The 20953-nt window shown below is 43.9% G+C and overlaps 1 protein-coding gene across 2 annotated transcripts in view; it reads right to left on the reverse strand.

Moving 5' to 3' along the window:
• Positions 1 to 1296: 1296 nt before the first annotated feature.
• Positions 1297 to 20953, reverse strand: part of LOC111850788 (phosphofurin acidic cluster sorting protein 2) — a 77175-nt gene continuing 57518 nt past the window's right edge. The window contains exons 12-25 of one of the 2 annotated variants that reach the window (XM_023825047.2): positions 20462 to 20598; positions 19276 to 19408; positions 18696 to 18800; positions 17502 to 17608; positions 15791 to 15945; positions 14824 to 14934; positions 13881 to 13983; positions 13321 to 13353; positions 11514 to 11556; positions 11092 to 11134; positions 9855 to 9993; positions 7461 to 7684; positions 6655 to 6768; positions 1297 to 4737 (exon numbers count right to left, since the gene is read on the reverse strand). In XM_023825047.2, coding sequence (XP_023680815.2) covers positions 4622 to 4737; positions 6655 to 6768; positions 7461 to 7684; positions 9855 to 9993; positions 11092 to 11134; positions 11514 to 11556; positions 13321 to 13353; positions 13881 to 13983; positions 14824 to 14934; positions 15791 to 15945; positions 17502 to 17608; positions 18696 to 18800; positions 19276 to 19408; positions 20462 to 20598 — 1563 coding nt within the window. In that variant the 3' untranslated portion in view covers positions 1297 to 4621. The remainder of the gene's footprint in view (positions 4738 to 6654; positions 6769 to 7460; positions 7685 to 9854; positions 9994 to 11091; positions 11135 to 11513; positions 11557 to 13320; positions 13354 to 13880; positions 13984 to 14823; positions 14935 to 15790; positions 15946 to 17501; positions 17609 to 18695; positions 18801 to 19275; positions 19409 to 20461; positions 20599 to 20953) is intronic. The other variant, XM_023825048.2, reaches the window with a different exon arrangement.

The raw sequence follows: 20953 nt of genomic DNA on the forward strand, positions 1-20953 counted from the left end.
TTTGTCTGATTTGGTAGGACAAGCTTGGACTGTAAGGAAAAAGTAAGATTTGCAAAATATGCAAATAAGCAAAAATCTACGTAGACGGAGCTTCATGGTCCCATTGACTTTTTGGTAGGGCATGGCTGTCTGCATCAGCAGAAAAAAAAATTTCAGTTGTAGGACAAACAGGACAGGAGATATCGACCGAAACGTGTTGGGGGGCGCTACGGCGCCCCCCTCCGGCTGAGTCGGACGGGTCGGACAACCTGAGTAGTGGGTAGGAATACCAATCATCCTACCAAATTTGGTCGGCCTAGGACTTACGGTTTAGGCTGGGCATTCAGTTTTAGGGAAGAAAAATAATAAAAATAAAAATAATAATAATCTTAACAAAAACAATAAGGTTCCATAGCACTACGTGCTTTGGACCCTTAATAAAAAGAAGAAACACGCTGTACTGTAATAAGCAATGCAGTAGTAGTGTGCGGTTTTGTGCGTTGTGATCAGTTTTAATTACTGAATTTTTAAGATGTAATAGATAAATGTAATAAATTCCAGCATGTAAGGACGGAATATACTGACACTGATGTCAGGAGACATTAATATGGTGAATATTTTTTTTTTAAACATTCATACACTTATAAATAGGCTTACAGTAGGCCTTATTATTTAGTTCCTAACTTTATTCATGATTTTAACTAGGCCTACTTGCTACCAGATTAGTAATTTAAAATCATATAACGACAGTAAAGGGTCCTGGTTTAATATTAATATAAACTCGATAAGCCTTCTCTATATCCCACCTGCTAAATTGCGTTTCCCTTCCTTTTCCCCTGATCTGCCTGCGAAGCGCTTAAGCCTCCTTCCGAGACGATGCTGGGCAAGCTGGCTGCTCTTTTTATTCGGCCTATTGAAGGTTTGTGTTCATTCCTCATTATAGGATTTGTGGGGGTTACAACCGCCTATGCTCCTCATTTTCAATTTTTAGTCAAAGACGGCAATTAATTGTTGTGTGCCAATCAATGAACCATTCAGGTGTAACTGAAGTAAATGGTGTCTTAATTAACCGTAGAGTATAACTCTGTTTGTGAGTGTTGTGGATATGTGCTTTGCACTGGACAGGCATCCCATGCACAGTGTATTTGTTCATCGTGATATTCCCACGGCGCATTTAAAACGCTCCACAAGGTGGTGCTACAGGCCATATTGTCTAGTCTTCCGGGACGTTTATCTTACACGTTATTTAATTCTAATGGTATGTGCATGTGTACTGAGAGGGTAGCCAGAGAATAACAAAAGGGAAGAACACAGAAGGAAGATTAAAAATGTTTTAATAAACACCGCTGCTCATGAGAGCATGAAAAAAAAACAAAACAAAATATAAAATTACAGTATATATTTACAACCATTGTAAAACATGCAAATATTGAACCATGTTACCGTTAGTGGTAAATTAAAAAATACTGTCATATAATTTAAAACAAAGTTTGTGCAAAGGTGCCTGCTATCTAGAGTATTAGTAGCAGACATAGCCAAAAATGTTAAATACAAGTATGACGACAGGCCAGCTTGAACAAAATTTTGTGTTGTCTCCTTAGATTCTTTCCAAAATTAGTGCTTAGAAAAAGCTTTCTTTTCATTGGCCAGTGACAAGTGTCTTAGACAGTCTGAGATTAGGAGGACACCCAAACAGTTCAGAAGCCAACCAGAAGTCACACAGGACATTTTAAAAGGTGTAAAATGTATAGGAACACATATAGTCCTTTTATTAACATATCATGTGAAGATGCACCACTTATGGATAAAAAGTAACACCTAAATAACCTGTCGTCATATTAGCCACAACAGACCTTTCACACATAACAAGAAGAGAGTATCCCTCATAGAAAGATTTACTGCTTAAAAACAATTTTATAGTGCTTCGTAAAGTGAAAGTTTAACAGAAATGGCTGTTAGAGCCAGTGGGTGTTTTCCTTTTTACCAGCTTTATGCAAAATGATTTGTTTGATTCACAGTTCATGTGATATATGCTCATGTATATCACTACTTTAATTTATTTTATTAATGAAGTTTACCAGGGGGTTTAAAATTGTGCTGTAGTGCTTAGAAAGTGCATACCTCAGAAAAATAAAATATTTTAACATCAGTAAAATGTAACAGTATCAAGGCTAAAATTAACTTCAGAATCCATATGTTACTATTTCTATTGAAAGAATATTTAATTCCTAATATGTCTCCCTTTGGCCATTAGAACATTCATTAAAATGAATTAAAATAGGAGGTCACTAATGGAGCTGATCTTTCAGTTTTAATTATTCAATATGGCTTAAACTTTATCAATGAATTAAAGTGTGTGTTAATATACTTTTCAGAGTTAGTGGTTTTCTACAGGGTATTAAGTAATATTTTTTGTGCTTTCTGCATTAAATAACCGATGATGCACAAGACATCTATAAAGGCCTAGAAGAGATACTGTGTGTGGAAAACAACACAGCAAAAAAGACATAGTTGTGGTTCAAAATTCAAATAAAAACTGGGGATTTCCAAAGCGGGGCACTTTTAAAATTAAAGGAAGGTTTTGAATTTTCCACCAGCAACAGCGAGCAGCACATCAGAACGAACAAAAATGCAAACGCAAACACACGGAAATCATCGCCTTGTTCGTATGTTGAAACTACCTGTCAATCAACAGCAATCAAAATCCTTTTACACAGCAACCTTCAATTAAAAAAAAGCCTTTTTTTTTATTTCAAATGTGAAGCTCTTCTAATCCATTCATGTCGGAAGGTGGATTTATAAACAAACTCAAAATTCATAGTCTTTGTGTAAGTTCAATGGCAACATCAGGTGTGATGCAAAACGTATCAAAACATTAGTATTAAAACTTCTGCTTAATGAATATCCTGTAAAATAGCATCAACGCACTTAAAATGAACATTTTATCCCTTTGTACAGGCAGGTAATTATCAATCTAGTGGAGTTTATGTGACATAATACAGTCTACTAGACATCAGTCTGCCAGTTTGTAAAGGGTTTGTCTGTAAAATCCCAGCGGTAGAAAAATGTTTAAAAAAAAAAAAAAACTTGGCTTGACACACAGAGCATATGTTGTGAAATGTGTCACTTATGAAGACATTCAGTGTCCGCTGGGAGTCACGAGGGCGTCATACTGAGAGCCAGCCACTTCAATGAGGCCTCACTCCCTGCCCCCAACCACCCGCCCCCCCCCCCACCACCAATCAGCACCTATGGCAAACTCAAGCTATGAGCCAAACTGCAGAGATGCTGCATGTTTGCAGATGCAAAAACACAGCAAACCCCTGACCCCCTCCATTTCAGAGTCCTTTAAAAAATTGATTCGGTAAAAAATCTCATCAAGAAAGCACATGACCTCACACTTGTGGGCAGTGACATGCAACCCTCCCCCCAAACCATCTTCATGACTATTTCCTCATACATAATACAAACAATTCAGGTACAAACAATAATGGATGGGTGTAACCACATAGGGGTAATCAAGTAAATATACCATTTGATGTTTGCCTTGTGATTTCATTAGGAGTGACCTGGTAACAAAAACATTGCAAGAAGAGAAGACAGAACATACTTAATCTGAATGTAACCTTAACGTACTGCAACGTAACCTTTTTTTAACAAAGCCATCAGCAAAAGGATTCAGAAAAGTCAGATGAAATGTGAAAAACTACCAGCAGGGGGAGACAAGCATTCCATGCCCAATAAGCAAAAGAAGAGAGATTTTGACAGCCACACGCGATGCACACGCCTACACACAGGACCCAGGTAAATGCACATCTAAACAGTCAGACGCACTTGGTACTCAGCTGCTAGAGAGAATTACAAAAGAGCGAGAAACGTGCCTCGGCGATGAGGCAGCCGGCGATGACGCAGCGTCTCCCGCTGAGAGCGGCTTCCGTCGGTTCGCGCACCCGTGACTCCTCACACCGCTGAGATCCTCCGAGGCACGCTTCTGAGGCCGTCCTTCAACGTCAGTGCCAACATTTTCTATACTGCCTTCTGTCTGTAAGGTATAGTTCGTTTTTTTTTTTTTGCTTGTTTACACAGTGTTCTTTAAAAGTAAAAGGCCAGTTTGCTCAGAATACGTGAAGAACGCGAGCAGGTCACTCACTCATCCACCCACCCACACCCACACACACACACACACACACACACACAGAAAATTAAACAGCATATCTGCTGGAAGTGGTGCACTGAGGGTATCACAGCAGCATTCTCATTGTGCATCTAAAGAAAACCAGCATCTGCACAACACAGCCTGAAACCCATCAAAGAAACATTGTACATGGAACAGTTACCCACATTGGATTTCACAGAAATAATAACAAGATAACAATACGATACAAACACAGCAAACACAGCTGCTGTCATTGAAGAATGACGTCTCTCTTCTAACCACAAAATTGATTTCAGTGGCAACATAACGCTTAAAAAAAGATTCATTGTTCCTTCTGCTGGTGTAAAAAAAAAACAACAATAACATCAACAGCTGAAAAAAAATAAGAACACTGGTTTGAGATTGTAAAGTTTCCACAGGAAATCGATTACGGTTTTTGCTTGGTCAATTTCTTTTCCCGAAAAAGTCTATTGGCTGCTACCAACATCACACAGGCTTGCTGTAGCCGAAGATCCCCACTGGGAAGTGCTTGACGTGGGTGGGCCACTGGGCAGCCAGCTGGAAGAACTTCACATCATTCCACTCCACACCATCAATGGATACTGTGGGCAGAGGACACAAAGCTCAGAATGTTCTGGAAAGATGAGGATAATCAGGATAATATATATTTTTTGATTTCATATATAGATGAGAAACTACTGTATATATTACTGAAAGAGATAATGTTGAGTCACAAAATTGCTGCTCATTGTTATACCTCCATATACCACCAGGTGGAGATCGTTCAGTAGACGAGCTACAGTTAGTAAGATTTAACTCATATCAAGCAGTGACACAACCCTGGAAAGTCCAAATCACTGGAAAAAAAATGTCCTGTGACAAAGTTACAGCTGACTGAACCATTAGGAAGGGACTGGTTGTTACACAAACCACCGTTTCAGCCGTTCAAAGTGAACACTGAAAAGGTGTTGTGAGGTGTATTTTGCTAAAAGAAAAATGCAGAGTGACAAAATTACACTTGACTGTAATACATAATAAGATCACTAGGAGACAACTGGTTACACAAACCACCATCACACAAGGTCTATTTGTTCTGAAATTGAGTGTTGAAAATGTCTGAAAGGTTAAAAAATTAAAGGTGCCATAGAATGATAATCTGACTTTACCGTGGCATAACTGAATAAGGGGAGTTTGGTACATGGGACAGACATACTGTGAATCTCAAACACTGTTCTTCCCTCTTTCAGATGTAAATCCCGCATATGTAAAAGGCAGTAAGACAAGCCGATTCAAAAATCCTAGACTGTTACGTAACAGTCTTAACCACACCCACAATCTTAAGATACACCCGCCCACTTCCAAGCCCAATGGACCTGAACAACCTGCAATACACATTTTCTCTCTCGAGGGGCGTGAGCGCATAGTGTCCACAAGGGCACCTGGCGAGGAAAAAAATACCAACAGCCATTGATGTGAGGTTATTATTTACCAGTAGGCTAAGAAGGTAAGTCCTGTTCAGGTTAGCAGGGGGGTAGCAAACATTACGAAGTCTGTGACACTGACAAGAGGCTTTTGTGCTGCCTGTAGCTGAACAAGCATGTAATCGACACTGAAGTCAAAAACACTGAAAGCAGAAGTCCCAATTCATTACCAACACATTTACGCGCTGCTCAGCTTACTGTTTGGAGTTCTTGATTAAAATTGCATGACGAAGCTAGCATTGCACAATCATTTGTTGACTGAGGTGCAAAATAATTACAGTGTTATGATGCTAAAAACAAAGTTATGATGATGCTAATATTGTGCCTAAGCTGAAATGGGAGTATTACAGTTACAGAAAGAGGACAATAATGGTAGAAGTACAGCATAGTAAATACATAAACCAGTAACACAGTTGTTTATTATCAAGTACTATGCACTGTACATAACTGTGCGTGTTATACTTTTACATGAATGGCAGTGCAGTAGATTTATTTACACCAGCATCACCACAAACACGTGAGTAAAGCGTTGCGCTATGACATCACAGGGCGACAGGAATTTTTTAGCTCCATTATAATCTTATTGGACCACTGTTGAAAATGCAGTGTCGTTAACCGAAACGTTAAGTGGTTAACTGTACAGTTATGGGTTCTGTGTGTGAAAATGCAGTGCCTCACTATAAACCAGCCAATCATGGCAGAGCTCATCAACATATTAATGAGCACACCAAAAAAGGAAAAAACAGCCTGTTTTATTCTAGGGCCAAATAATAAGGTTGTAAAACCGCTTCTGGACATTTTTCAACCAAACTAAGTTCACGCACCTATTTAGACGCCAGTGAACAATTTAAAATAATGAAAAAAATACACTCCATGGCACCTTTAAAAGCAATAAATTCCGTGCTTATGGAATTGCTTTGCTCATCAATCACCATAAGCGGCTACATTTTAAAACAAAGCTTTAACTCATTCTGTTCTACCCATCTGTATGACGGGGCGTGTCAGAGTTTAGTCTGCAGTCCACAGCTGGGCGCTCACCTCTCAGCATGGTGTGCTGATGTTTGGCGGTGCAGATCAATCTGCTGATCCCGTCGATCACCTGGCTTTTGGAGTCTAGCTCTTTTTCCTTGGGTTTCTTACTGAGGAATATCACTATTTAACGTAGAATAAGAAAGCACCGACATGACATGACAGTAAGAAGCAGCTTAAAAGTGACGAATCCCTGTTACTAATAATTAATATAACTGGAGACCTCAAGTTCGTTAGAGTATGCATCAATGTTAGCTTGTTAGTCTGCTTCTCTGTTCTTCTATAATTGGGGTGACCAGATAATCCATAGGGACACATTGAGCTACTTCATAACGGCTCGTCTGTCTGGCTAAATAGTTCAGTATTTAATGTGCTTTCACTGGCTTGTTTCTTCGATGGACTCATCCAGCTGTTAATATCAATGACACATGCATGATTATAGGAGACTGACCAATCAGCACACAGCAAGAACTCGGTGCTTAAGTGAAATCCAGGTCCATTTAATTGAAATGTCAGTTTACAAATCCTGTCCTAGCTGAAACACCTCCCTGACATGGATTATCTGCTCACCCTATTTGAATCCATTCCCTATGTTTATTATCAGCGAGGTGAATAGGAATGTCAATGCTTGAATGAGCTGATGAAGCCTACTGTTGTATTTACATTGATATTTCATTCTCAGCACACCCCCTGGTCCCAGGTGACGAACAGCAGAACATCTGATACCCAGGCAATTGTGAAAGTGCACAGATCGCATGCGGATATATTTCCAGAGTCAGTTGGCAGGAGTTTTACTTGCAAGAGAGGAAACTCACCTTTCTTGTTTTTCTCCTTCATGACCACTGTCATGGACATGCAGGGTGGGGGCGTGAGCTCCCCCCCGCTGGGGATGCGGCTGACCTGCAGAGAGCGGAAGTTGCTCTTCAGGGTGTTCTTGACGCCCACGTCCCTCTTCTCTCCCTCGCGCTTCTTCTCCTGACCCTGCCAGGTCCAGTAGTCCACCTGCAAGCCCATGACCTCGCCGCCTGAGCCCGGAGACCTGCCAACCACACACGCACACACATTCGTATTCATCTCTTTCTTATGCGCACTGTCCATTCATTCCTAAGGGAAAAACCCTTACCCCAGCAATGACGACCTTAACCCCCACCCAGCCCTAACCTTAACCATAAGTAACCAAGCAAAAGACAAGACTTTTTGCATTTTTAGTTTTTTGATTGTAGTCACAGATTTTAATTAAATCGCTTTTCCCCTTGTGGGGACTGGAAAAATGGTCCCCACAAGGTAAAAAAAAAAGGGTTTTGTTTATCACATTGTGGGGACATTTGGGCCCCACAGCGTAATATAAACATAACCCACATCCACACACACACACATAAAACCCTTTATGGGGACTTTCCATTGATTTCTATGTGCATAACCCTAATCCCAACTACGACAACCTTAACCCCAACCCAACCCTAACCTTAACCAGGAAAAACAAGACTGTTGGCCATTTTTTTAATTACATTCTCATACTGACATGCAGGGGAGTCTTTCAACAATTTTCTTGTATAAGCAGTGTGGCACCTCCTGTCTGTCAATGTCCAAAAAGATAATTGATTGGTCATCCATCCATCTACTTTCACTCGGTACTTTATCCGATTATGCAGTGATGGGTCAGAATCTATCCCTAAACACACAGTGCGTGAGTGCAGAACATTGTAGATTAGACATCTCAGACCTCAGGTACCCTGAGCAAGGTCCCTCCCCCAAGCACCGCTCCCTGGGCGCTGAATTAGCTGCCCCCTGCTATGTCACAATGTCACATATGGGTTAAATGCAGAGGACACATTTCGTTGTTGTGCAGTGTGCGCTGATCACTGATCACCAAATTCCAATAAACACCTTTGTTCACACATGCTGGGGATGCACGCTAATGTAGATGCTGAGAGCAAGTTAGTCACTCGGACTGCGCTGAGTTTTAATCACCTGACGACCTGCTTACTTTTGTTTGGGGGGGGGGGGGGGGTTGAATCGGAGTGTCAGGAGAAACCCATGGAAACACACAGTACGTTTACAGGCACAGCTAAGTTGAGCTACGGCTATAACTCGACTACACCATTTAGTCAGACTACTGTCCTTGTCCCAGTATACATGCATGGGAGGGGAATCGATTTATTGACCGAAGTATGTTTGACTCCGCTCCAATAGGGGGCGATATGGCTCCTTTCAGCTCCTTAGTACTGGGCTTTTTCTGGTTGACCCATTACATCACAAACATAAAACAATCATAACACTAATAATAATGGATGCGTGGACGAATGAAGTGACACAAGCTTTAGCTGCGATCTGGTCGGAAGAACCAGAGATCAGGACGGCATAACAAGAAAAAGTATTTTACATAATATACTACGACAGTATGCTGCTGGAAATTTTTGCAATGTGATTTTGTTGTAATAAATATTGAGGTATATTGAGGAGTTAAAAATAAATTTCTCATGAACCTGTCTAGGAGTGATTTAAACAGCATGGATGAAAATGATTGTCTGGGAGAACACATGCAGCGCTCATGCAAAAGCAGCAGAGGTAGACTTTAAACTGATTTTTAAACATTTCCTAGATAATCTTGAAAAGGATTAATCATTAAAATGGCAAAGCTAGGTAAGTTTTTCCCTTATGCCAGAGGAAAAATGTTTTAGCGAGACTTAAGCTCCCTGCGCTATAATCTCTATCCAGAATGAAGGTAAGAAAAAGCCTAAACTTAATCTAGCTGACTAGTGAAGTAAGAACTGCATGTGCATAACATGCGATGCTGGTGTTAATACCAGACATTGAGCAGCCCTATAGTATACTACAGCCATTTTTCGAATTCAGTACAAAATACCCCGGTTTGCGTTGTGATGTGTGCGTGCGTGTGTGTGTGTGTGTGCGCGTGTGTCAGTACAGTACCAGTTCTTACGCCAGTGGACAATCAACACCTCTAAGTACCATACTTTTGGTACCTTCTTGAAGTACCTGGTGCAGTACCTGGTGTGGCGGAAAATCTTGAATAAGGGACTTAATCTCTGTAAACTTCTGCTTATGAGTGATATGTAGAAGTGTGATTTTTCTTTGAGTTGCTGTTACTGGGACTGCTGTGTAACACGACCGTATCTGATTATGCTGCACATTTTGTCGGCCTCATATATCGCTGTGTATGTGGAAGCGAGGGGGGGGGCAGGTCATACCCAGCTCCGGAGAGTGCAGCAGAGACGGAGGGCGATGAAGGGGGGGTGCATGCCATCTCCTTTCCGTACTGCCCCCCTGTTTGGGGTGGCGGAGAGGCCAGCATGTTCATACTCCCAACCATGGCGTCATCGGAATCCACTGGAAAGGGGGAGGCAGCATGTGAACTACTCAGGCTGGACACTGTACAGTAACACTGAGTACGAAGCAGCATGAAGTGACTATGCACTGCCTACTGCACCACAATCACCCAATCATGTATTTTTCATGTGTTTTTTAATTACTTCATTGCTTAGTGATGCAAAAACCACAACATCAACCTACTGTACAGATCAGCACTTTATAAATGTGAATGGATGCAATACAGATTCTATTCTGAAATCCGCTGTGCTGTGCAGTGATTGTTTTTTTTAATCTAATTTTATCAATGGAGGTCTGGTACTGACTGTACACATCTTGTGGTGGTAGATCATAAAATACCGAGAGGGAGAGAAGATCTACATTAACATTTAGATGTGTAGCTCTGTGTGGCTGGTCATTGCTGAACCCTCTATGGGATTCTTTAAATGAAAGGCTAATGGTTTGACATATGGCAGTCTCTGGCAAGTCAAAACACAGACCAAAGTCAGAATGGGCTTCAGCTGCCTAGTAAGGCATCCAATACAAAGACTGGGTGCTTTTTCAAAAAGGTCAACTAGAATTCGGATTAAGTCCGAACGTCTCCCAGCTCGCTGGGCTGCAATAATTACTCATGGGGTCGCTGACGATGTCCTTTATCAACGACCCAAAAAGAGACACACAGATTGAGAGGGGTCAGCGAAAGAGCTGACTCTGCCCTGCTGACGTTCATATCAATCCAGGGCAAGTCAGGGTTGAAGGACAGATATATTTTTCACCTTGTTGTACAAGCCCAAGTGACATCTGCTGCTTTGGACCTGCCACAGAATCTGTCTGCTGACCTCTGCTCCAAAGCCAAACTCTCACACGAAACCCGCAAAGCTTCAAGTGTTACATGCAACAGAAAACCATCCTTCTAAACCTTCACTTGAAGATATTGTTATATCTTGCTGTTATATATAAGATCTGAACTCTGGACATGTAATCGCTCATAGTGAGAGAGTTATTTAACAATGAAGAAATGAATGAACATTTTAAATCCAGCGCATGTGGATGCCGGCGTCAACTGGCTTTGTGTTCTCTGGTTATCAGTTTGAGGAACGCAAATGATGGAGATTTTACCTGAGGTGGAGAGGCTGTGTTCCACAATGCCCACTTTCACCACCTGCAAAAGGACAAAATGACAGGGTTGCATTCTGGGAAGCCTTTGCCTCTTTGATTCAGATTAACCCCCCAGTCACTGCTCTAACGTTGACTCTCAACGCAGTGTTTCCCAACCCAACCCACAGGGGCCAACAGACGACCCACATTTTTGCTCCCTCCAAGCTCCCTGACGGACAGTCCACATTTTTGCTCCTACTTACAGTATCTGCGGGATCCTGAGGACTGGGTTGGGAGACACTGCCCTAACGTATCTAAAAGCGGCCTCATTTAGCGGCTACAGGGCCTGGAACGGCTGAGCTCGCTGTGAAGAAGCATTTACAGGTCTTGTTGCCCCCCCTCCCCCCCACCATCAGAAGAACAAGCACAGAAAATGGCCTTACTCCAACAAATGGCACGAACTTCTGACAGGAGTCCTCATCCGGGCTGGGGGTGAAGAAGAAAATGTCAGTTCAATGGTGGCAGAAAGGGCCAACTGTCTTTTTTTTGCGGGGTGGGGGCGACAGGGGGTGGGTGGGGAGGTTTTACATATGGAAACCCTGCAGGCTGGAGGTAGAGTGCAGGGTTACATAGATGTTCATTTGACCTGGGAGGTGCAATGTTCTGGAGATGTATGCATGTCCATCTGTAACGACAGCACATGGTGGGCGTCTGGAATGGGCTCATTTTCCTGGACGGGGTGGGGCCAGGAGGTGTAGTGACATGGATGTCCACACAGCTCTTACAACCACAGCAGAGGATGTAAGACATGTAATGTTCATGGAGGTGAAGACTGTAGATGGAGCAGGCTCCAGTATGATTGGCCATCCTGACCAGTAAACTTTCCTGACCTTCCCTATCACCACATCACCAGGCCGGAGAGACTCACTGGTCCTGTATGGTGGGAGGGGAACCTCTTCCCTAACATGTTGACAGTGGGACACGGAGCCCTGTCTGTCTAATGTGGGGGGGGGGGGGGGGTGTTGAGGAGTGATACTCCAGCCCTCCCAGCGAGGCTCTTCAATTTTTGGACCTGAGTGTATCTGTTGGGTAGAGGAACAATGGTACTATGTGGTCCAGATAGGGGGATTATGTGACAAAGGTCACCTCTCAGGTTTTGCTCATTAAAAATGCAAAGTCCTCACACAGTGCAGCGAATCGCTACCTTTCTGTTTACGCAAGAGAGTGTCAGGCAGCCCCGGGCCCCCAGGAGCTGGGGAGGTTTGTAAACTAAATAAAAATGTAGTTCACAGCTAGCTAGCTGGTTAGCAGAACATGCTGGTTCAGCGTCTCCTAATTAAAGAATACATTTATTTAATATTTAGTGTAGTGACTATTTGTGACCAATAGGGGGCCTCTAGGGCCACATGCGGATGAGTAGTGTGAGTAGTGGTAAACACTGCCCAGAAGTTCCCCTTCTGCCCACAAAGGCCAGCCTACCCAACTATAAATCATGCACTGTCAGCCAGGGGATTGGCTGGCAGTTTCCTTCATGAACCAATGGTGTGGATTTGCACACTAACGTGAGTTAGCAATGCCAGCCCCTCCACACTGGGCCTTTCGGGGGCTCTTATAGGTGGATCATGGCCAATCTCATTTACGCAGATATTGCAATTTCCCAGTTACAGCCTCAGGGAAGCTGACTGTAGCTAACCTGCGCAGACACAGACCATGACGCGTGCCAGTGTCTCATGCCTTGGTGTCTTATGATTACTTGGCCTTTTGTACTTATAACAACTCCGTCAGGAAGCTACTTTTGTGTCCCCATGAAAAGTACTAAATCATTTTCAGGCTTTTCCCATTAGTGGTCAAGTAATCACCCATGTTCACCCCCCAGTGTCAGGTTCTCTTTGAAGCTTTGAGATCAAAATAAAAAGGGCAAAAGGTATGGAAAGCACATCAGATCATGGGGATGCATCGTCATTGTTTAAGGCTGTTGAGCATGCTGGATCATTCATGGCATTGATCACAATATATAAGGTTAAAAACAAAACAGGCATAAGGGGTCATTGTTAGGCTTTGGATAGGTATTTCCACACAGAACAAAAGACAAACGAGCATGGTTAAGATCAAATCACGACAGGGTCTCAGGAACGGAGGCCAGGACCGACATGGGCGAGAGAGTGAGGTTACGTGGACGGGAGATCAGACACGAAGCTTGACAAACCGGCAAGGAGTAAGAAGGAGGAGTAAAATTATAAAAAGGGATACCTTATGTAAAAATCAAAATACAAACTTCTCTTCCTTGAATGCAAAAAAGAAAAGGGAAAAAAAAATCAAAGAAAAGCAAAATGTTACATTTCACACTCACCGGACTCCTGCAGTTCAGTAAAGTAAAAACGAACCAAACCCTCAAATAAAAAATAGACTGGAAAACTCACCAGACAGAAATACAAAAAGGACATACGTCATATTTAACGATGAACTGGGAAATTCTTTACGAGGCTGAGAGAAATTACTGCAGCTGAATGATAAACATGCCCTGATTCTCCATTAACAGAACGCTTTGACCTAGAATGACCCATAGATCAACGATAACAAGAGTGACAGTCACTAATGACATCGTGCACAGCAAGACTGGGACACAGTTACAATGCTAAAGGAACAATACGGACAACGGGTGCAGGAATCCCGTCCGGGATGTGTATGCGAGCTCCAGGGGATGGATGTGGTGGGGGTGAGGTGGTTAGTTGCCCTGTTGCCCAAACGAGGTGTCCTGCCACATCCCCGCCTAGATGCACACATGAAGACACAAGGATGGCCTACTTTACCTCTTCTGCTTGTAGGTAAGCATGGCTTCTGAGATGGGGAACTGATGGGACAGGTTGGCTCCAGTCAGGTACTGTGTCACGCGACCAGCTACGTCAATGTTGTCTGTGTAGATAGGAAGGAAGATCCAGTGACTCAGGGGGGGGTGGCGGGGGGCACGGACCAAGCTCTGTCCTAATCTAAAGTCTAATGAATTTTTTTATTATCGTCTGCAGGTAGTGCCAGGCCGAGGCATGAGCAAACTAATCGGCTTAGTGCCCAGCGGCCACCAGGGGGCCCCCCATCTGATCAGCCTGTCAGAATGATAAGGAAGATGACAAATGACAACTAGGTTAATCAAATTTTGCTTAGGGTCCCGGAAAAGATTGAGCCAGGCCTGCCTGCAGGCCTTGTGAAAGGATTTTTTTGAGATCGAAATTTTCCAGTGCCAACGACAGTAAATCAGGGTTCCCCAGTTCCGGTCCTGAAAGGCCAGAATCCAACAGTGTTTACCAATTCCCCTGGTCAAACATACCTACCTAGAAATCAGATGATTAATATGTGTTTGAGCAGCGAAAATGAGTCGGATTCTGGCCCTTCAGGGGAACTCTACAATACATCCTTTAGTCACTATGACATTATTTACATTATTTATTTGCCGAGGCCATATTGTAATACAAGATTATTACATAGATCACAATATGTTCAAGGGACATAAAAATGAGGCTTAAATGTTCAAAAATAAATGACATAAAAATAATGATTTTCCTAGTTAGTACAATGGAGATTATCAGCAGGGCGCCCCTAGACCTCTGATTGGTCATTAGGAGGGATCGCAGATGGGCCCGGCACCGTTTGCACAGAGCCTCTGACGGCACATTAATTCAATCACTCTGCTGGCGTGAGCACTGTGGTGAGTCACGGCTGTGCCGGCGTGTCACGTGGCGGCCCAGAGCCGGGCCGTACCCGAGAGCGGTGGCTCTGTGCGGCCAAACAGCTCCCTCCAGGCCGTGTCCATGAAGATACTGTTGAACTTGCCGTCAAAGGACGCCATGTACTTTGCCAGCGGATGAGAGCCTGTGGAGATCAACACGATGTTAGGAAAATGGCACCTTTTTCTGACTCTAACAGGACTGTAGTCCACAGGCAGTGAAAGCTTCTGCCCTGGGTTCTGCCTCTTTAAACACTGACTTTATATGTGATTAGAACTTAGGACACCTGTAAACAACTCAACACTTTCAATGATCTCTGTTTCTTGTCTTTGTGCTTTGACCTATGTGTCACTTTGGCTAAAAGCCTCATCATAATGAATATATATATACAGTAACAGTCAAAAGTCTGGACATGCCAAGCCAGCTACAAAGGAGAGTGATAGAGTGTCACATCACATGACCTGGCCTCTTGACCTAAACACAGTAGAAATGGTTTTGGATTCTGATCAGAGAGTGAAGGAAATGCAGCCAATGAGTACTCAGCATATGCGGGACCTCCTTCAGGACAGCAGGAAAAGCATCCCAGGAGGCCACCTCATGAAACTGGCGTAGAGGAGACAGTAGGGCCAGCCAGCCCCTGGAGCAATTGGGGTTAAGGGCCGGGCTCTAGTGCTCAATGGTGGGATCACTTTGCAGACCCAGGGATTTGAGCCAGCAACCTTCTGAGTCCCAACCCACTGAGCTGCCCCCCCAACAAATCATAATTTTTTTGGTCAGTGTATTATTCCATATATGTCATTTTATAGTTCTGATATCTTTACAATTATTCGAAAATGTAAAGAATAGTTAAAATAAACCTTTCTGCGGTTAGGTGTGTCCAAACTTTTGACTGTGAATGCATTTTTTTTTTTTTACACGTCCTCATGAGGTTCAGAAGAAAGATCTGAAGCATGGCTGGCAGGGGTAGGTGGGGTTACTGTCTAGGCTATCACCAAACCTACCGATGGGGATGACCAGGAAGCGGATGTAGCTCAGCCAATCGGGCGTCTTGTTGGCCAGCTGCTCCACGAAGAACCTTAGGATGGTGCTGAGGTAGCTTTGGTCCCCTGCCATGGCCACCTTGATGGTAGGGGGTGTCTGGGCATTGCAGTTGCAGCTGATGAGAAGAAGTGACAGCGAAATGTGATGGGGAGTTGCTCTAGTCATGGCCTGAATTTAGGCCCAGCGGCACAAATGAAGGGTGAATTTCAAATTCAAATTTACACGCTAAGTGTGAACTTTTCAGTACGGTTCAGATATTCTGATTATGTACCTCTCAGGGGCCTGCTGTGAGATAACAGCATTCAGGCCAGTTCTGCTAAAACAGCAGAGGAGCACTTGAAAATAAAAACAAGCCTGTCAATGGAAGTCGTCTCTCTGTGCCGAGAACTGCGATGTTCAAAAGTGACAGAGTGACTCATTACGAAAACAACAGCTCCAGCAAGAACCAACATCTGCAAGCTACACTTCTGTAGAGCGCTTAAAAATGTTGTTAATCCTAAAATTTTATTTGAAATACACGCACCAGTGGCAAAGATTCTGAACTTGTGGCAGTGCTGGATATTATATGTTTTGCTTTCATTTAATAGAGTTAGTAACGTTATGTGTCACTAACATCAACAGTTATAAACTACAGAGCCAATACACTTGTACCATAGTGTGGACGAAAGAGAACAAAGTAATTATTTACTAGAAGAAACCAATTGTTCTGTTAACTGCTTCAGGCTATTAAGGCAGTTTTTCCTATCCAAAAACAAAAAAAAATTCCATTAATTCACCTTATAGCTGTGCGACCAGTAAAGATTCATGGGGAAGCATTGGAGCCTGTCTAAGGAAACAAGGGTACATCAGACACAGGACGCCAGTCCGTCGCGCAAACACACACACACACACACACACACACACACACACACACACACACACACACACACACACACACGCACGCATACAGACACACCAGGGTTGGCACCATTTTGGAATGCATTCATCAATTCCAGACCAAATCAGGAAATGGAACTGGAGTTAGGATTGGAAAAAAACTATGGGAAACAGAATTGGAATTGAATTCGAATTTCAGGGAGATTTAAATTCCAACTCCATTTCCATTTCCTGATTTGAATTGGAACTGACGAATGCATTCCGGAATGGCCCCAACCCTGACAGACACACACACATACAGACACACATACAGACAGACACACACACACTTTGAGCAACTGAGAAATGCTAATTAGCTTAATGGTGTGTCTTTGGACTGTGGCAGGAATTCAGAGAATGTAGAATAAAATCACACAATACAGGGAGATCATGCAAACCCCCAACCACAGAGGTGCCACCCACAAAAAAAACAAGTATCATTGGCTAAGGTTAAATCACATCCAAAATTCAATTGCCAGCTGAAACATCCTGCACATTAAGATCCTGTTGGAAAAAACAGCAAAATTGAACTAGGCCAAGACTATGACAGAACACCACTCTACTCCAAAAGCGGATCAGAGCCCATAAAAGCAGGACCCTGCTTCCTAGCAGGCCTGGCCCGTGCTATAGGTAATCCAGGCCACATGTCACTGTGGCACACTGCACCCAATTCTACAATCCTGCTGGCAGATGGGATCTTAGGACCCAAAGGCAGAACCTGGCTGTGATCTCAGTACGGCGGCGAGTTGGACTCACAATCTCTGAATGCGCGTGACGATGGTGTTGAAGGCGGCCTGCACATCGGCTGCCGAGCAGGTGGAGACGATGGGCTGGTTCTGCTCGTGGAGGATCTCTGCCAGGTACTGGAGCGACGGCAGCGAGAGAGACAGACATGGCAGAGAGTCAGTGTGTGACTAAGCTGGGCAGGGGAGAGCCACTCCAGACGCAATGAGCTGTTCGTTATGATCGCCTTTGTGTAGATGGAGAGAAGCATACTCTAATGATAATGGTACTCTATTTGTCATTTATACAAGCATAAGTACATCGGAATTCTCTGCTTGTAGTATATCCCATCTTGGACTCCTCTGAGACACACAGTAATGATGGTAAAATCTGCATTCGACACGGTCAGCCATGTATCCCCCTAAAGCAGGTATTTTATTAGCGTTAATTGCCTTGTTCAATAACCCAACTATGATATGAATACTCTGCCGGCCGTGGGATTTGAACCAGTGACATTCCGGATATGGGTTTGTAACCCACACACAATGTTTACCGATTAGCTGCATAGAGTAGCATGGCTCTTCCCAGGCAAGCAGGCAAAACAAGAACATGACATAAGGTGATTATCTACCTCACAGTTACTCAATCCGCCTCATGGTGGGGAGCTCTCCACCAACGTATAACTGACTCAAGTAAATGTGGAGTTACGCAAAAAATATCTGTAACACACAGAGATTACAGAAACACTTCTTTAGTAGGAATTACTAAAATATTTTGGCTTATTTTTACTATAAATTGTGTTGAATGGTATGGGAAGGTAAATGTGACATATGTAAAATCTGACTTGCATAGAAAGGATTACTATGTGGAGAACTGCCTTTATATGTAACCAGTCCAAAATGTGACTGAATTGCTGCCTGTTCATATTCTACTCATGTACTTTTTGTATATGTCAGACTCTGAGAGCAGGGATTAAAAGGACACTGATGAAGCTGACAGGAGATCAGATTTACGCTGCGCCCGCAGACTTAAGGAGGAAACCACAGCCCCCTTCAGTAACGTATGCATTCTGCCTGGGGCGGCTCTCCACCTGGCCCTGTCACTCAAGGCGCCCCTGTAGCTCCTCAGTCTGGGGCTCCGCTCTGGCCCCCCTGAGCAGGTGCCGGACTTAGCGCCACCTACTGCCGGCCCCCTGTCCTGCAGGCCGCTCCTTAAGCTTGGGCTCACCTGGCCCTGCCAATCCGTGGTGTTGATCAGGATGATGCTCTCAGGCAGCTGCTCGTCCGAAATCAGGATCTGGTTCAGCTGGTCGTACACAGACTTCCTGGGGATCTGGGAGCAGGACCAGGAGGTTGAGTAAGCGAGAGGATGAGCGGGGGGGGGGGGGGGGGGGGGGTTTAGTCACACGCTGACTGATTCACATTACAGCTACCCACTTAATAACGAACTGATCCTAATTCGAATTCGGATCTCTGTTTTAACTTGTTTTAGTTTTTTATTAGAAAAATGTCTCAAAAATAATGTATTTGTTAACACTAAGCAAATGCAGTCTTCGGGCTGCAATAGAGTGATGAACCTCATCAATGAAAAGTGGCTTTAATCTAAATAAAATACAAATATCTAAGGTCCATTATATGAGGTTAGGATATGTGAGCAGAGCTAAGACCAAAACCTTTCTATCTGTTTCCAGAACCATCTGCAGGACTCAGGACAATCACACATGGTTCTGAGAGCCTGGTTAAGCGGGCAGGGGGCATCCTAGTGCAGGAGGCACTGGCAGAACGGTAAACGGCACGTGTGAGAAGACCTGGGCGGTGAGCCGCGAGTCGGGAGACGTCTCGCTGTCGATGCTGCTCGTGCGGTCGCTCTGGGCCTTGGAGTTCTGCCGGTCCTTCATGGAGGTACTGCGGGGGCGTCTCTGAAGCTTGTTTTCCGCTTTGCTGGGGAGAGAGAGACGGGCGTGATTTCCCCACGGGCTCCCAGCGGCGGCAGGGACCCTCCCAGGCCCAGACGGTATCACGCCGTGCTTTTCATTCGGCGAGCTCCAGAAACCAGGCAGCAGAGCCAGTGTGGATGGAGCAGCGGCGATGCCGGGAGGAGCCGCATCATCAGCTTCGCGGTGAACCGCTTTCAGGGATCGCAGTAATGAAGACGAGCGGGATCTGAGTCCGAGCTACGAACACAGCTGCGTTCGGGACTTTGTGGCAGGCCTCTGCGGGGTTTGCCGTTCGAGGGGCAGAGAACCTCAGCGCGCGACAGAAGTCCAACGCGATCCGTCGTAATACGCACAACCCCACTGAAGGTGTTGTCAAAAGGGCGAATCGAAGCCACGGAGATTGAGGCAATTAATGCCGCACAGCCCGAAGGTGGACTTTCACAGAGCTCAGAAATCCCTCCGGGCTGAGAGGAAGCCCACAACATCTGCTGAGTCAGTTGGGCTTTTCGTTCGCGAGTGCAGAAGGAAAGCAGAGGACCTGGAATGGGCTGAGCGCAGCTCAGGGCGGAAAGAAGAAAAAAAAAAAAGAAGGAAAAAAAAAAAAACGAAATCCAGCAAACAGCGGCATTAAATTTAAATTGCTTGTCTAAATCGTTCCCACCTGTTACATGAAAATGATACGTCTAAAGGACATAATTTGGATTTCACTCGAAAGGAAAACAATAGTTGTTAACAGCAGCTATCAGAAATAAACGCAATAACTGCTGTTTTTTTTTGCAAAGTAAAACACGGCAGATTAAATTAAAAGTAATAGAAATAAAAACTGGGCCAAAAAACGTTCCAAACAAAGCATGCCACTGCCAAAAATATTTAAGCTGGACGTTCAGCTGGTTGTAAGCAAGTTTTTCACCCATTTACTGTATTCATATATTTTTTTATGGATTTTAATAGATCCATGTCAGTAGTAGCAAAATCTGAAGACTTCAGGCAGAAAATGAGGATTAAAAGAGGCGTTTAATTAGCTTTCATTAGTGATATTCTCCCATGTGAATGATACCTGGGTGACATGTGTGTCTGGGACTCGGTCTTGCAGAGCTTCCCCCCTCCAGAAAGGGGTGGCTTATCAGAAACATCCCGGCTGCCACCTGTGTCCCCTGTCCCTGTCCCTGACCCCACCTCCTCGATTTCCACCTCCTACAAGCAAAAATAAAAACAACATTATTCAGTAATATTTACCAGACACCAATGCAAACTACATATCCTCTGCAGATAGATAGATAGATAGATAGATAGATAGATAAAGACAGACAGATAAACTGACAGACAGACAGACTGGTCGACAGACAGGCAGACAGATAGATACTACGCTCCCTTAAATGGCCAATAAGACTCAGATTGAAAGCCAATTGACAGGTAACATCTACGCTGTCACAATAAGTAGGTGCTGGAAAGAGAGGTTCGTAATAACAGTGGCCATGACGATGCGAGGAACTCAGGCGTGGGGCTCCTTTAAGAGCCGGATCACGTGACCGAGCATTTGATCAATACC

The sequence above is a fragment of the Paramormyrops kingsleyae genome, chromosome 20 (genome assembly GCF_048594095.1).
Source record: "Paramormyrops kingsleyae isolate MSU_618 chromosome 20, PKINGS_0.4, whole genome shotgun sequence".
NCBI classification, from domain to species: Eukaryota; Metazoa; Chordata; class Actinopteri; order Osteoglossiformes; family Mormyridae; genus Paramormyrops; species Paramormyrops kingsleyae.